Source organism: Colossoma macropomum, unplaced genomic scaffold (genome assembly GCF_904425465.1).
Source record: "Colossoma macropomum unplaced genomic scaffold, Colossoma_macropomum, whole genome shotgun sequence".
NCBI lineage: Eukaryota > Metazoa > Chordata > Actinopteri > Characiformes > Serrasalmidae > Colossoma > Colossoma macropomum.
The window spans coordinates 38,761,849-38,777,787 of NW_023494792.1; the positions used below are offsets into that span (position 1 = coordinate 38,761,849).

Below are 15,939 nucleotides of genomic sequence, written 5' to 3' on the forward strand. Positions count from 1 at the left end.
ACTCCCTGACTGGCCACTTTATTAGACACAGCTAATTTGTTAGCACATGTTGGTGCCAGTACTGTGCTGAGAACAATCTACCAATAATATCTGGTTAGTGGTGGTCCTGTGGTGGTCCTTTTTATTGTTGGACGTGGTAGAGGCAGCAGAGGTCTGCACTGCAACAGATGGGCTACAGCCAGTCATTTTGACCAACACCGTGCAAAAAGTCTTAGAGACCTAATTCATTTTTTTTTAAACCAGTTATCTTGGCACATATAGCTTCATCTAGCTTTTGCTTATAAAAAACACCAAATATCATTGGAAATAAAATCATATATACAGTAAAAAGTAACAAAAAATTATTGTTTTCAAATGGTAGATATCTTGTGAGGTAGTTTAAAGAATAAAGTTCGGTTCCAGATTTCTTGTGGACACCTCCAGCCATCGCATAGATTTGTTAAATTCCATCAGCAGCACACTTAGCATAACAAAATATGCACACAAGAGCAATATCAATAAAGAATAAGATTTTATTAAAAAACTACAATATTGAATGTAGTGGAAAAAAGAAAAGAAACCAGGTCTTCAGTGGTCAGGACAGGTATTATTTGGGTGGTGGATCATTCTCAGCACTGCAATAACACTGGTGTGGTGGTGGTGGTGTGTTAGTGTGTGTTGCACTTGTACGAGTGGATCAGACACAGCAGTGCTGCTGGAGCTTTTAAACACCACAGTGTCACTGCTGGACTGAAAATAGTCCACCAACCAAAAAGCATCCTGTGACCACTGATGAAGGACTAGAGGATGACCAACACGTGCAGCAACAAATGAGCTACTGTCTCTGACTTTATATCTACAAGGTGGACCAACAAGGTAGGAGTGTCTAATAGAAAGCGAAAGGGGGCTGACAAAGTATGTAGAGAAACAGACTGACTACAGTCTGCAATTGTAGAACTAAGTGCTCCTATAAGATAAGTGGAGCGGATAAAATGGACAATGAGTGCAGAAACAAGGAGGTGGATTTAATGAAGTGGCCGGTGGGTGAATATTCAGCTGTCATCACTACTGAAAGCCGTCTGAATGACTGAATGACTTGCCAAACTGTCTACAGTACAGTAGGTTTGGTGGTGCTCTAAACGGGCATGTGGAGACTGGCTGGCTCAGTGCTGCCACCCTCACTGTCTCCCAGAGGCGCGTCGTGCGGAGCGCTGTCCGCGGTGCTGAACGACGCGTCCTCGTCCTCAGACTGACCGCGCACTGCGATTCCTCCCGAAAATCAACTCAAGGTCCTTCGTTGTGTAGCTACATCCTCTCATAGTCGACGAACCGAGGCTGACCGGTGCGGCACAACCTCGCCATCGTCGACGTGCTGTGGCTACGAGCGAGATCTCATTTCAAGAATGGTGGAGCAGAAGGAGGAGAGAGAGCTGCGCGAAGACTCCGTGGCAGTGAGGGGCCTTTCGAGACCGCGCGAGGAGGAAAACGACGAGGCTTTTTCCACGAGGTGAGGTGCGTAAAGTCAGCCTGTTTGTTGTTTGTTTTCTTTTCTTTCAGTCTAAGACAACAGAAAACGGGCTGCGCGCCTTTTTTTTTTTGCTACGTTTGTGCCATTCTGTTGACATCCAGCAGGAGAAGCAGGGCGATGCCACACAGCTCTGAGCGTCCGTCAGCGGTCAGGAGTCACGCACAACAAATTAGACCATTTATTAAATTAGAGCAAATCACACCAGCACAGAGTCCTGTTATTTACTCTAATAATGAGACAAGAAATACTGCACTGAATCTCATCAGTCAGAATTCATTTATTACTAAACAGGCAAGATGTTCTCACTCTTAAAATAGGTTTCTTCAAGGGTTCTTTAGTAAAGAGAATGAGCTCTATTTAGAGCCATGGCTTTATATAGCACCACAGATAGTTTGGTAAGGTTAACAATAGAAGAATCTTTTTTGGTACTATATAGAACCATATACAACACATTCTCCATCCATCTGAAGAACCATTTTACCAAGCAAAGAACCATTTAAGCATGAAATGGTTCTAAATGGAACCATTCCCTGTACTAAAGAACCCTTGAAGAACCTTCTTTTTAAGAGTGTAGGATTGACTTTTCCAGTGTAATACACAGCATACAGACTGTAAAGTTGATAAAAAAATAAACACACAAATTAGAAAATAAAGGGCTAAACAGAACTGCACATAAATGTATAAATAAATAAATAAATGGTAAGGATGAATCAGACAGCTGTTATTTGTGCTGTTATATTTGACTCATATTTCAGTCTGATATTTCATGATGTTCTCACTGGACTCCAGAAGAGTGTAATGTTCAGGTGATGCTGGGCTGCTTTGCTAAAGTTCCATATCTCCATTTTTGTTTTTAACTTTTTTTTTCAAATAATTTCAAAACACCAGCTGCTCTTCACACTGGGCCTCGTTCACCAACATCTTATTAAATGTTTTCTTAAATGTGTTCTTGAGAAAAGGTCCTAAGAAAAAATCTACATCAGGTTCATGACGTGTTCTTAAAGTGCAGAATTGTTCACACCTTTGTGCTCTTGAGTGTGTGTAGATTCTGTTCTCATCTAAGAACAAATCCCAAAAAAGAAAACACTGATGAATGTCAGAATCTTCATGAAAACTGCTGAAGTGGGTTTTAGGAAGAAATGTCTTCTTAAGAATGGTTGGTGAATAATGCCCATTGTGTGTAAATTTCATGATCAATTGACCAACAGAAATGCACCCAAAAGACTGTTTTTTGCCTTCTGCAGTAAAGTTAGCATTTTGGAGATACAAGGTCTTTTTCAGACAGTGATGAAATGTTATATTTCTCCATATAATGCTAATCCAGGTGGATATGGAACCACTTTCTTTGTTTTACACATGTTTATGTATGAACATTGGAAGATATATACATGAAAATATTGGATATTGAATTTGCCCGCAGTTCCCGAATTGGTGCATCATTTTTAAATAGTCTTCTAATTGATTCCTTCAGAACCACCAAACCATTCTCAGCATGTGTGGACAGTACACCCTCAAAAATAGTCCATCTAGGGTTCTTTAGTAAAGGTCATGGTTACATGTAAAACCATGATAACCCAGAATGAATGCATAAATGCAAAAATGGTCTTTGCAATGGTGAAATAGTTGTTCTCTATGATGCGAAATGAGTGATTCTTTGAAAAATATTTTATAGTTTTATAGAGCGCCAAAAAACGTTCTGCTATTGTTACACATCATAGAATCCTTATTTTTTTACTCTGTAGAATCATTTTTGCTAAAAATGTAGCTAATTGAAGAAATGTTTTCTTTAGTGTCATGTACGTTCCTACTGCTCTCATCAACTCCAACCCTAAAACGTAATAAAAGCCCCAGCAGGTCTGTGTTCCACATTCAGCCATCTCTCTCTGCATAAACCATGCAGAGCTCAACTAGGCCATTAAAGTCTACCACAGCAGTGGTGCTTGGCTAATGCCTGCTGCATTGGGCTCCTCTGAGAGCTGCTAATATGTGGCATGCTGGGAGACCTGAGAAAGGTTGCCAGGGGAGTAGAGCAGAGAGGCCACCAGTGTAAACATGGCACTGAGATAAGCACATCAGTCTATGTGGAACGCGAACACACGGCAGACCCAGAGGGAAATAACCCTTTTCTCTAGACGCTGGCCTTCATCATGCATCCCTCAAAGGCGCTTAATAGAATAATGAGAGTAAGGTCAGGACTGCTGTTAGTACATAAAGTGAGAAGACAGCAAAGCAGGTACTCAGTGTTCCTGGGAGAGCATGCTCTGTTCAGCAAAGAAGGTCATTCAATAGATGGCGTGACTTGTATTTAGTTGATGTTGCTGCTCTGAAATATGGATTGAGACTGTGTCCAGAATTTAAGGTGAGTACAAGATAAATCTTCGTATTTGCTTAACTGTTTATGCATATGGACTCTTGGGTGGTGAAAGAATTCCTTTATAAGAAGACAACAAACACTGGATCAATTAAAGGAATCAGTGTGAGGGTATCTGTTGAGATTTTAATACACATAGTGCAAGTCAGAGACCACCCTTCAATTCTTTAATTTCCAGTCAAAATGTCCATTAAGTACAATTTATGCTTTAGGGAACATATTGAACAGACAATTATGAGAATCCTCAATGACTTAATATATGTTTTCAGTATTTAGGTGTTCAACCATTGCCTTTATTACAGCTTTAGTTCTTTTCAGTGAAATATGCAGGTTTTTTTTTATTTTTCTACACCTCCAAAGTTCAGTCTTAGAGGTTTGTTGCATTTTGTGCTTCTCACAATGCAAGTAATCCCAAACACGTTCAGTGATATTGAGGTCTGGGCACTGGGGTGGCCAGTCCATCGTTCGGAGAACACCAGCAGCTTCCTTGTTTGATTTGTAAATGTTCTTCTTTTCTATTTTATTTTCTCAGTAACAGCTTTTTGACAGCTACACATCCTTTCAGACTCATAGCAGTGAGTTGCAAGAGTGAGGCTAAAAGAGATGAAAGCTTTAATTACTGTTTATCCGATGGTGACAGGTTTGGTAGTCTACCAGGTCTTGCATGGTTGTTAGGAGTCCCATTTTCTCTAGATCTTTTAATAATTTTTTGAACTCCAGTTTTGGAAACTCTAAATGTTTTTAACTCATTTTTCTTAGACTTTCACCTTCCTTATGTAAGTAGATTATATTTAATCTCCTCAGAAATATCTCCTGAAAAAATGAGTTTAGTATGCCTAAAATGTCTTCAAATTATTATTTTATGACATAATTATCCATTGTGTCCTGTAATTTACTATTAAGAAATCACTATAAATTCAAAATAAGTGTGGAGAAAGCAGACTTGAACATTTAAGCAAGTAGTATCCAACTCTACATATAAAGGTGATTCTAGTGATCAGTTGCCTCATCGCACAAAGAAAAGCAAAAATAGCCAGTCAATAAACATGTACCCTTATTGCCTTTTGTGCCATGTTGAGAAATAGTCATTTTATCCAGGGCTACTTTTGCAAAACTGCAAAGGCTTCCAAGAACTCCTCCTTTCTATATTTACATGTTTACTTCCATTATTGGCCTCTATTTTTGTATAGCAAAGAAATGAGTGTTATTTCAACACAGCTTTCTCAGCTCTGTTAAGATACCTCAACTTTCTAGACAACAAAAGTGCTCAGCAGGAATTCACCACTTAATTGTGCTGACACCATCTCCACGGCTTTATTACATTCACAAAGGCAAGCGTAGGGTGCGTCTCCCAGAAGTCATTACCGGAGTATGCGAGCACGACTTCATTAAACAATTTCTCCTGTCATTTCTATTCCCATATCAGCCATATGAGTAGGTGCTGCAACCAGCTGAGACAGGAAAATCTTAATTAGCTAAAATGTCTGTGGACATCATCCTGTTCACAGTTCTACTGCAGCTCATTTCTAGGACAAAGCCTCGGTGGGAGAGTGACAACTGTGAGGAAACGTGGACACAAAAGGCTAATGTTGTGCAGTTCTGCATGCAGGATGCGGGCTGGATTTCATTGCCATGGAAACATATTTTGTCCTGTCCCTTCAGGGAAAATGGTGGCAATATTAATAGACAATACTTTATTTAGTCTACAGTGCATGAACAATGCAAGGTTCTGTGATTTAAGATATAAAAAAATTAAAGCAAACTACATACATCATTTGTTGATATCCAAAGAATGAACATCAAAGGAAAAAAATGTAAATCTAAATCAGCCCTTTATATGCATAGTCCTTATTTTTATGGGCCCCAACATAATTGTCTGCTCACTTGGCCAGCTGTATGGTGCAGTATTAGTTTCTACACAAGAGAGCTAACAAAGGGTCTAGAAGTGATCCTAGATGTTTCATATGCATCTGGAATCTATTGTTGTTGATGAGAGCCAAAAACATGTCAGTGCCCGTAAAGCCAGCTTTCATAAGGCTGAATAATTAGAAATTAATCAGGGATGAAGCAAAAGCATTAAATTTGCTGGATACATTCTGAAGGAGAATGAACTGGTCCCCTCCTGAGTTTTGTATGCTTTTTGTTTTGTATTCTGTAGTGCAGCATTGAATCCCCCAGCCTCATCAGTGTGTCAGATTTTATATAGTTTTCATGTTTCTGTTCATTATTGTTCTCTCACTACAATACACAGCATACATTAAGCAAATACATCATACAATCATTGGGAATTCCTGTGGTGTTAGCCAATCCTGGCTGCTGGCCTAGCCACTAATCTAATAAATACAACCAAGCTAGTGTTAGTGTACAGTCTTACCTCTGTCTTTGAAAAAAATCATGAGGAAAATAATTGTAAAGACACCATAGTGCATGTAAAGACATGCTTCTCTTCCTTTCAGCCAGACAAAACAAGCCAACCTGATGTAACTTATCAAGCTAGCCAGCTACCTTGCTAACTTTAGCTTTTCATCTTGCTGCCCTCCTCACTTGACAAGTCATTTGTATCATTTGTGTATTCCAATTTCTTCATTGTAGCGATGATTTGAAGACAGTTACGGCAGCCACAAAGCTGTAAGATTTGCACTTCCTACCCGTAATGTTAGCCAGTTAGCCCATCCCCAAAAATTCACCCCAAAGCAGCCGTAGTTTTTCAGAAGTTCCTGCTTCCCTCAAGATACATCAGAAATTTCTTTATACTGGAAAATATTGGAAAATCTCACTCTAGACACTACTTCAGTACCATTGTAGGATGTGAATAAGCATGTTTACAGGAGGCTAGAGAGAGTGTAAAGCTTGATTTTTACCCAGAGTCTCTTTAGCCCCTTTAGAACTCTGGGACATATGCTTAAAGATATATTAAAAACCCAAAAAAGAGCCACACAAATAAAATGATTTTGACCACTCACCAAACCAGAACCCGACTGTGCAGGCATTTTACTGACTGAATATAAGACTGAACAGAAAAAGATCCAAAACAAGCAGGAACTGAAATTCATTGTCACCAGGGAAAGTAGCAGGCATTTGGTGTTGTCTGGGTCACAGACTTTAGGCAGCCATTGTTGAATGCTAAGAATTTGCAGCCACATAGGGCAGAGCGTAACACATTTTTGATATTTTTGAGCAAGACTAAAAGCATTTCTGCTAAAAACAAAAAAATGTAAACTTTATTTCCAGTACCTGTTCGGCAGAAAGCGGAATGAGTACAACTTATTCCACCGGTGGGGTTAACTGTAACAAACTGAAGGGCTAAATCAAGATAAATTGATTTAAACACAACTAATACAATAAAATTCTATGTCATTTGAACCAGACAGACTTTCCTGTCTAAATACATAAAAACGTATGTATCATGTTTAGTGAAAAGAGGCTGTGCCAAATAATGGCCATTTTTTTTCTGACCACAAAACTGAACTGCATATAACAGCACATTATAGTTAACTAAAATATTTTATTTGCATGATATCTATAGTATGTTTCTGTAGATTCTGTGTATAAAAGCTTACAAAAAATAACTTTGGGAGGCTTAATTACACTGTTACATTGGGTTAAAACTAACCCCCTCGTGTGGAGGCTGTACTTTAGCCTAGGTCTCACTGTGAGTTGTTTATATGTTTCAAAATGGTGGTACATGACAGGCATCAAGAGGGTGTTTAAAATTATGTAATGTCAATTCTGTGACTTATACATGTAGCTTAGTAATCGAAAAACACATACGATCAAAAAAATTACTTTTATGTTATAGAAATATTTGTTTGATTGCTGTCAAAATGCATAAATGACATTGCTGTGAGAATATGAGAAGACGACTAAGTCCCCTTTCTACCAGAACCTGTTTAGAAACATGGTAATTTAATTTATCTTTGTCCCTTGACTTTGGTTCCTTGAACTGGAGTACTATCTACAAAAAGGGCAATTATGTTGCTGTACTTACTCACTATACATATATATGTGAGGCAGAAAAAGAAGGTGAAAAACTAGTGATAGTAACTAGGTTCTGTAAATATGCCTTGCTTTGTGTTTTGACAGAGAAATTTTTACTCATTATGTTTCTCTTTTGTTCATATTCTAGATTTCACTTGACGTAGCTACAGATATGATGTACGCTCTGCCAATGGATGCTGTGAAGCCCTCCCGGCACTCCACACTCCTCTCATACCTGATGCAGAACAATACAGAGAAGGATAACTCTTCAGTGCTCCTGGACGGCTTTCCGACACCAATCTGCAATTTGGATACGTCATCTTTCTCTTTTAAGCCTAACAGTACGCTGGCCTCCTATGAGTTTACTCCAGTAGAGGTGACTGTTCTTGGGCTGATCTTTGGAGTGCTCTGGCTGATCTCTGTCCTGGGGAATGCCCTGGTGTGTTTAGTCATCCACCGCAGCCGCAGGACTCAGTCCACCACAAATTACTTTGTGGTGTCTATGGCTTGCGCAGACCTGCTGCTGAGCCTAGGCTGCGCTCCTTTCATTCTGCTCCAGGTCTCTTCTGGACATTGGCCTCTGAGCACGGCAGCCTGCAAGGCAGTGCGTTATATCCAGCACTTGTGCCCTGGAGTGCAGGTATATGTGCTTCTCTCAATCTGCGTGGACCGCTTCTATACGATCGTGTACCCCTTGAGTTTCAAAGTGTCCCGGGAGAAAGCTAAACGCATGATCCTGGCATCTTGGCTCTTCGACGCGGCCTTTGTCTCCCCATGTCTCTTCTTCTACGGCTCATCCTCATCAATAGCAGAAAGGCACTGTGATTTTTTCATTCCAGACTCTTGGGATGGTCTGGCCTACGCTCTTGTCCACCTCCTGTTCGGGTTCCTGGTGCCAGCACTCCTCATTCTGTCCTTCTACCAGAGAGTGGTGCGGTACATTTGGAGGATCAGCGCAGATGGACGCACAGTGCGCAGGACCATGAACATTGTCCCCAGGACTAAAGTCAAAACCATCAAGATGTTCCTGATGCTCAACACTGTGTTCCTCCTCACCTGGATGCCCTTCTATGTAGCCCAGCTATGGCACCCTAAGGAGTCTGCTGGTCCCAGCAGGCAGGGGGCACTCTTCTTTGTGGCAATCGCCTGGATGTCATTCAGCTCCACAGCTTCGAAACCCACGCTGTACTCGGTGTACAATGCCAACTTTAGACGAGGCATGAGAGAGACATTCTGCATGTCATCAATGAAGTGCTACCGAAGCAACGCATACACCATCACTGCCAGTTCACGGATGGCCAAAAAAAACTATGTGGGGGTGGTGGACTTGCCAGTGCCTGCAAAGACTCTGATCAAAGATTCTGTCTATGACACTTTTGACCGAGAAGCAAAAGAGAAAAAACTGGCATGGCCTATAAGTGTCAATCCACCAAACACATTTGTATAAACTGGAATGCCAAACATCAATGGTGACATTTTGCTGTAAAAGTCAGCCAAACTTGTTTCAAATGCACAATGCAGGATGCTAACTCAGGTTCACGACTGTGACATTGTGGAACAAGCCTAGCATCAACAACCACATTACTAGTATGTTATGCAGTACTATATGTACTGTAGTCATACTGACTGAATGAACAGAAGCAGAAAATGACAATAAGAAACATTTGTCCAAAACTTGCTCATGTGTCCAGCCTTTTGTTTCACTTTAGCCCTGGTTCAACGTTCAGCAGCTGGTTGAACGTTCAGAGCTGATATGTCCCTGGAATAAGCATTAGTGTTGTTTCTGTCTGTAGTATGTTAACTGTTTGGATTCTGTTTCTTGTGATCATACATGCCATCTCATGATGCAAACAACTGTCATGTTGGGGTGACCTCTGTTTTTGAAAGAAATGGACTGAGAGCCAACGTCTGTTTCTATGTACATGCAGTCTGCATCTGTTCTCAACCTAAGGTTTGGTTTAGAGCTGTTGTGATTGGGCAAAGTCTAGGTCAAATAAGAATTAATGAATGTTGATTGGCTGCACTCCCAACAGAGGGTGGGCCTTTTCGTGATTCTACTGCTGTGATAAGCTCATTTAGTACCACAAAGTGTTACTTTCTGTACGAAACATCTTGTCCACAACTGTGTTTGCAAGACTTCGCTTTAAACAGTGAGCAGTGAATAAAGAAATTGGTCATACATCTATTTCAGGGTCAATTTCTATATTACTAGAATATTATGGTAAAGACCTTCTCTTAAGATCAATGTATGACAGATGGCATTTTTTTTGCTTTATTTATCTATTTATTTATAAAACAACCTTATTCACTTTAATATCGTATGTAAACGATGGTAAGTCTTCAAACTGTACCACGGTCCATATATGAAAAACTAGGCTGCAAAAAAGGCTGTTTAACCACAAAAACCAATACAGTCAGCCTAGAACAGTCAGCTTCACCCATTCATGCTGAAATATAAGGAGTGTTTCAGCCTGGACTGCTTTTTTGCAAGAGACACAATGCAGTGCAGCCAATCAGAATAGAGTGCATTTACATACATCAGTCTTAAGGGCACAATACCTGAAACAGCCTGTTTAATTTTAATGAATAAATAAGATTGAAAGTGGTCAGGTAAAAAATAATTATGACTGTTCTTGGTAAATAAAATCATACAAACATTATAAGTGGATCTAATTTAACAAAGTCTGCCAAGCATCTAAGATAGCAGTTTATTAGGTGAACTAATTTTGCAACTACACTAGCCATTTTAACAGATACACTTACCATATAGAGTCTATAAGTATATAATAATGACTGTAGTCAGTAGAGGGTGTAGTCACCCACCCTCTATGTCGTCCATCAATAGAAAGAGAAAACCACTGGACCACCGCTGACCAGATGTTATTTGGGTGGCGCAGCATTCTCAGCACAGTGGTAACACTGACATGGTGGCATATGTGGCACTGGTACGAGTGAACCAGGTACAGCAGCATTGTTGTTTTTTTTTTAACTGTACACATAACTAGCCACTTAATTAGACACAGATATACATTTAGAGACTACAGCTGATGTATCTCTGTGCTTAGTTGGTGTTTGGTGTCTTGCTTTTCCCTTCATCACTAATGACTTTTTTGACCACATAAACACTGCTGGATGGATATTTCTGGTTGATGGACTATTCTCAACAAAGCAGTAACACTGAGGTCTACATAATAACTTGCCACTACCATCACTGCTGTGCTGAGAATGATCCACCACCTAAATAATACCCTATGATGGCCCCTTTCTATTGATGGAAGGGGGGCTGATAACGTGCAGAAACAGATGGGCTGAGTCAGTAACCCTATAACATGCGCCTACAAGGTAGATGTATCTGATTAAATGAGTGTAGGTACAAGGTAGCTTAAAAAAGGTATTCTTTGAGCAATGTCAAAGAACCACTTTACTTCTCAAAAGAACCATTTTTGTGAATGAGATTTATGATTCTGAAGAACTTTTTAAAGGTATGAAGAACCTTCACATAATGTTAAGGTTCTTTACCAATTTAAGGGTTATTCCTAGAACATTTACACAACATAGAGGTTCTTTAAAATTCTTTGCACTCACAAATATCATTTACAGAAATGGTTCTCTAAAGAACCATCCATGAAAAAGGGTTCTTTAGAGAACCAAAATTGGTGCTTCTATGACACCAGGTGAAGACCCCTTTTCAGCACCTTTATTTTTAAGAATAAAGTACTTAATAAACTGGCAACTTAGTGTTCATATAAAGGCCATATCTGAGACCAACACTAAACTGTTGTTGAGAAGAAACAAAATGATGAATACGAATACTGATGTCTTCATCCCAAACAATGTAATGTTAGTGTAAAAACTATGTTCACCAGAGCAATTATGCCATTCTTGGTTTCATAATGAACAGAGTGACAAAGCCAGTAGTGAAAAGAAACACATACACAAATCAGCTTAGTTCTTATTGAACAGATTTTATGGTAACAAAGCAGTTGCACGTGTATGTTATTTTTGTTTCATGTACAAATGTTTTCAGCATCCTCCAACATATCTGTACACAACTTTAGATATAAATATAAAAATATACATTTCTGTGCTAAATAATGTCACAACATTGGAAGTGGACAGGTGTGAAAATGGGGAACAAAACACGTACAAACATATATCTTGTGTTTGTTTAGACACCAAATGATTGATCCAGTCATTATGATTTATTTTGTTTTCCATCTGCTCAGAGTCTTGATTTTGCATTCAACACTAGTTTGTATAGTTTATTTAAACAGATTCTGACCCCTTCACTCCCATTCATAGTTTTAAAAACAGAAAGTTACGAACAAATTTAATCTGCCGTGCTTTTTTAAGTACCATGACTATGCTTTTGCATTTGCTTCATTTGCTGGACATGCAACAAATCTGGATTATGCCAAGAATAAGCAGATATCAAGAGTTTCTTTTAGTGCACTCTCTACACTGGTATGCAGGATCTGAACATTGGTGTGAAAGAACTAATGGAAATAAATAGCGTTTACAGTTTGTTCATTTCACTTGTTTTCAAATGGTTGACTGATTGATAGACTCAACAATATGGTTAAGAACCATAAATACATTCAACATCATTCTAAATGGAAAAAAAAATCAAACATCTGACAAAAACAAAATACATGATTGTTAATTCAAAGTTTAAACACAAAGACCAGACACTTCAGGAATAAAATGTATAACTGAAATTGTCAGTGTGGTATAACCACAATATCATCTTCTTATGGTGAGAAAGTGGAGGACTATGACCAGGTCACAAAAGGAATATATTGATATTGCAAGTATAATTTCCTTTAAAATGTAACCAAGCAAAGCAAAAGCCATTTCTCATCAAAATGCCAGTTGGACCACTAAACAAGTTGAGTTAAGGACAAATAAAAAGTGCTTTCTGTTTTAGTTAAGGAAATAAATATATTCAAAAATAGACCAATTACTTTGTGTCATCTCTTCAAAAATAAAGAAAAAAATAAGAGCTTTAACCAGTGCTATGCAAATTTTCAATTTTTTTAAAGTGCTTAGAGCAAAGCTAAATTATTCTGACAACACCCAAGGTGAGTATGTCTTTTTTCCTTTGTTTTCTTCGAAGGGTTTCTGGTATTTGCGATTTATTGCACATGTTGGTTGCCATGTACCCACAACTTTTTTTGAGATTTAATTTGGACTCCAGAAGAACTTAACACTTGCTTTAATTTTCTTCACCTGAACACATTCTACATCGCCTTGTTCTACACTGGAGATAACTGATGGAAATAACTGGAAATCCTCTAAGTAAGCATGGGTCCAAATAATGGGCATTACAAAGACAATACTGCATACTTTCATATTAAGAGATGTAGTGTTCCATACTGTATCTTTTCCAAACCATACAAATAAACAGAGCCAGAATGTATTGATGGTATGTGGCTGTTGCACTGTACCTTCATATAGTGAGTTTAACACATATCAGCTCTATATGGTTCATCTATTCTGTTGTTTTTTCCATGATACAGAGAACATGTCAAAACACGCTTCTGACTTTACCTAAGCTGACTTATTCTGGCTGATCCCAGTTGAGTACTTGCCATTTTTGGGTGTTTTGGTGCTGGTGCTTTGAGGGGTTTTCTGATCGTCTCCGGTTAAGAGAGCCTTTATTTCAGATGGGATTTTCCCCTGGTCCATGGCAGTGCACCACTGCTTGTACTAGAGGATTAAAAGAAGAGAGAGGTTTCAAATAAGACCACACTGTCAAGAGTTACATATTTCAAAGACATGTGGATCATTTAAAGTCTTTGCCTATGCTTTGACAATCAGGCTTCAAAGGCTGCTGAAAGAATCTCTTAAAACACAGAGGCTGTTTATACCTTGCAACATGCGTTTTCAGTGTTTGGGATCACATTCATATTTCACTTGACCACATAAAACGCCAGATGTAAACTCACCCAGGACCAACTGTGATCGGATTACAATCGGATCCCTCAAACCACATTCGAAGGTGGTCAAAGACAGACCTTGACCATGTTCAACACAAGTATAAACAGAATGGGTTTTGTGTATCTGTGTACAACTATGTGAGCTGAAATATGTCTGCCATGCACTGGTTAGCAGGTGAGAAGACAAACAAGGAAATGCCAGAGGACAGAATGAAGGATACGCGAGGTTGGGGTTATCCCTAAACCAAGTGTCTACTTGTACTCAGGGCCAAGCTTGTCAATTTGTGCCATCAGAAGTGTAAAAAGGAAATACATGTAAAACGTAAATGACTTAAGTGTTGATGTACTTTTTAAGCACAGGTAAAATTAGATCTAACCTGGTCACACTGGGGACGCATTGTAGTAAAGCACATAAATGGAAACTAGATATTTTGGACCTTAAACACATATTAATGCAAGGTGTAAGCAAGCTCATGAAGACTGTGTCTTAAGCCACTAACCATCTCCAGCTCCTCTCTCAGCGCACAGATGGCTCTCTCCTTGCTGGACACCAATTCCTCCAGATACTGGTAGCGCAACTTCTTCCTGGCTCGACACTCCCTGGCACTCTGTCTGCTTCGCTCCAACTTCGCCTTTAGGTCAATCTTGGCAGGTTTACGGCCGCGTTTCCCTGGTTTCTTGACTTTTCCACCAACCATCTATGAAGGAGAAGCAAGGGCCGCCATTATGTTATGTAAGTTATCATAACAGTCAAACCCTTAAAACCAAAAACATAATAGCAAGATATACATTCATCGCAATATGTGTTTTAGAAAAATACATTCAATGTAAGTATAATCATTTCATATGGAGTAAATGAATTTAACCAATTTCTCGAGTTTAACCTAAGTTAAATTTAGCGAACTAAACCTAACCTGAACACTTATGTTATTTATTAGTTAACCTGCAAGTCTTAAATGGGCACACTGAATAAAATTTGGCGTATATCGTTAATAATGGGGGTTCTTTCGGTGCTCAGATGAAGAAACTTCTAGTAACTTCAGTCAGCTGACTAGGAGACCAAGCACATCTCGAGCGATATCAGACGCTGGCTAACCGTAGCTTAGCTAGTAATACCAAAAACACAAAACAAAGCATGCTACGACGACCTATCACCGATTTATTTTCAGAAATGAGAGCCAGCTTAAGTTAGTTTCGCTTACCTTGCTGTCATCCATTTTAGATGACTGACCCACGCTTGTGAAGCCAGACAGCTAGCGAGTTTGTTTGCTAACCAACCTCCTGAACACTTCTCCAGACACACCTTTAGCTATTTTTAATTCCAGCAGTATCTACACAGTGTAGACAGGTGCGTGAATGCCCGAAAGCCCCGGTTCCAAACTGTATCTTCTATGAACTCGGCAGCAAAACGCTCGTAAGGAACCTTTAGTTCAACCAATGTTTTTAGCATCGTTTCCGCCCATAGACTTCTTGTTTTCATCAGCGAGCAACGCCTTCTGTGCGCAATGCATGCTGGGACTTGGAGTTTTTGTGTATGGTTGTGTAGTTTGAGCGAAGTCTGAGGGAAAAAAAGAACAAAATAAAAAACAGAAATACTTTATTTCTTTTTTTAGACTGAATAGCAAATAGTAAAACATGTATGGGTGTTTCTGCAACTACAGGTCGCTGCAGTGGATTTTTGGATATGTGTTTACATTTTAGTATGAAGCATAGAAAATATTTTATTAGTGTCTTAACACATTTTATTATATATATATATATATATATATATATATATATATATATATATATATATATACACAAAATTGTTGCTAACTGCAATTGTTATGTAATTTATGAAGAATATTTTGGGTCAAAATGGCAGTTTTATTCAGGTCCCACACCTGTGACTTTAGTCTTTAAATGCATAAAAAGAAGTGTAAGATGACTTTTCAATTGACATTGCATTGAACTTTTTTTTTTTCAGTGTTATAAATTCAGCAAATAATTTAAAGAAAAATGCCATATTTAAGTTGGTTTCCTATAGATAATGTGCTTTCTTATTTTCACTTTCACTAAAACATGTAATTTGACTGTGAGTGTCCAAACTGTTGCAAATGACTGTATGTCCTTACCATACAGTTTATAAATAATGCATTTAAAAT

The 15,939-nt window shown here is 38.8% G+C and overlaps 2 protein-coding genes across 2 annotated transcripts; one reads left to right on the forward strand and one right to left on the reverse strand.

Moving 5' to 3' along the window:
* Positions 1-1,187: 1,187 nt before the first annotated feature.
* On the forward strand, positions 1,188-10,041 carry gpr19 (G protein-coupled receptor 19). Its single transcript, XM_036575525.1, has 2 exons — positions 1,188-1,491; positions 8,005-10,041. The coding sequence occupies exon 2, from the start codon at positions 8,029-8,031 to the stop codon at positions 9,301-9,303; it is 1,275 nt and encodes a 424-aa protein (XP_036431418.1). The 5' UTR covers positions 1,188-1,491; positions 8,005-8,028; the 3' UTR covers positions 9,304-10,041.
* Positions 10,042-11,801: 1,760 nt separating this feature from the next.
* On the reverse strand, positions 11,802-15,284 carry crebl2 (cAMP responsive element binding protein-like 2). The gene is made up of 3 exons (XM_036577118.1): positions 14,998-15,284; positions 14,296-14,493; positions 11,802-13,565 (listed from the first exon to the last, which is right to left on the reverse strand). Exons 1-3 carry the CDS (start codon positions 15,010-15,012, stop codon positions 13,407-13,409), a joined length of 372 nt encoding a protein of 123 aa, XP_036433011.1. The 5' UTR covers positions 15,013-15,284; the 3' UTR covers positions 11,802-13,406.
* Positions 15,285-15,939: the final 655 nt, after the last annotated feature.

Bases quoted from the DNA above. Each gene is read 5' to 3' on its own strand.
- crebl2 (XM_036577118.1), bottom strand. The intron at 13,566-14,295 runs GTTAGTGGCTTA...TTAATCCTCTAG, and splicing joins TGAGAGAGGAGCTGGAGATG to TACAAGCAGTGGTGCACTGC.
- gpr19 (XM_036575525.1), top strand. From the start codon at position 8,029: ATGATGTACGCTCTGCCAATGGATGCTGTGAAGCCCTCCCGGCACTCC.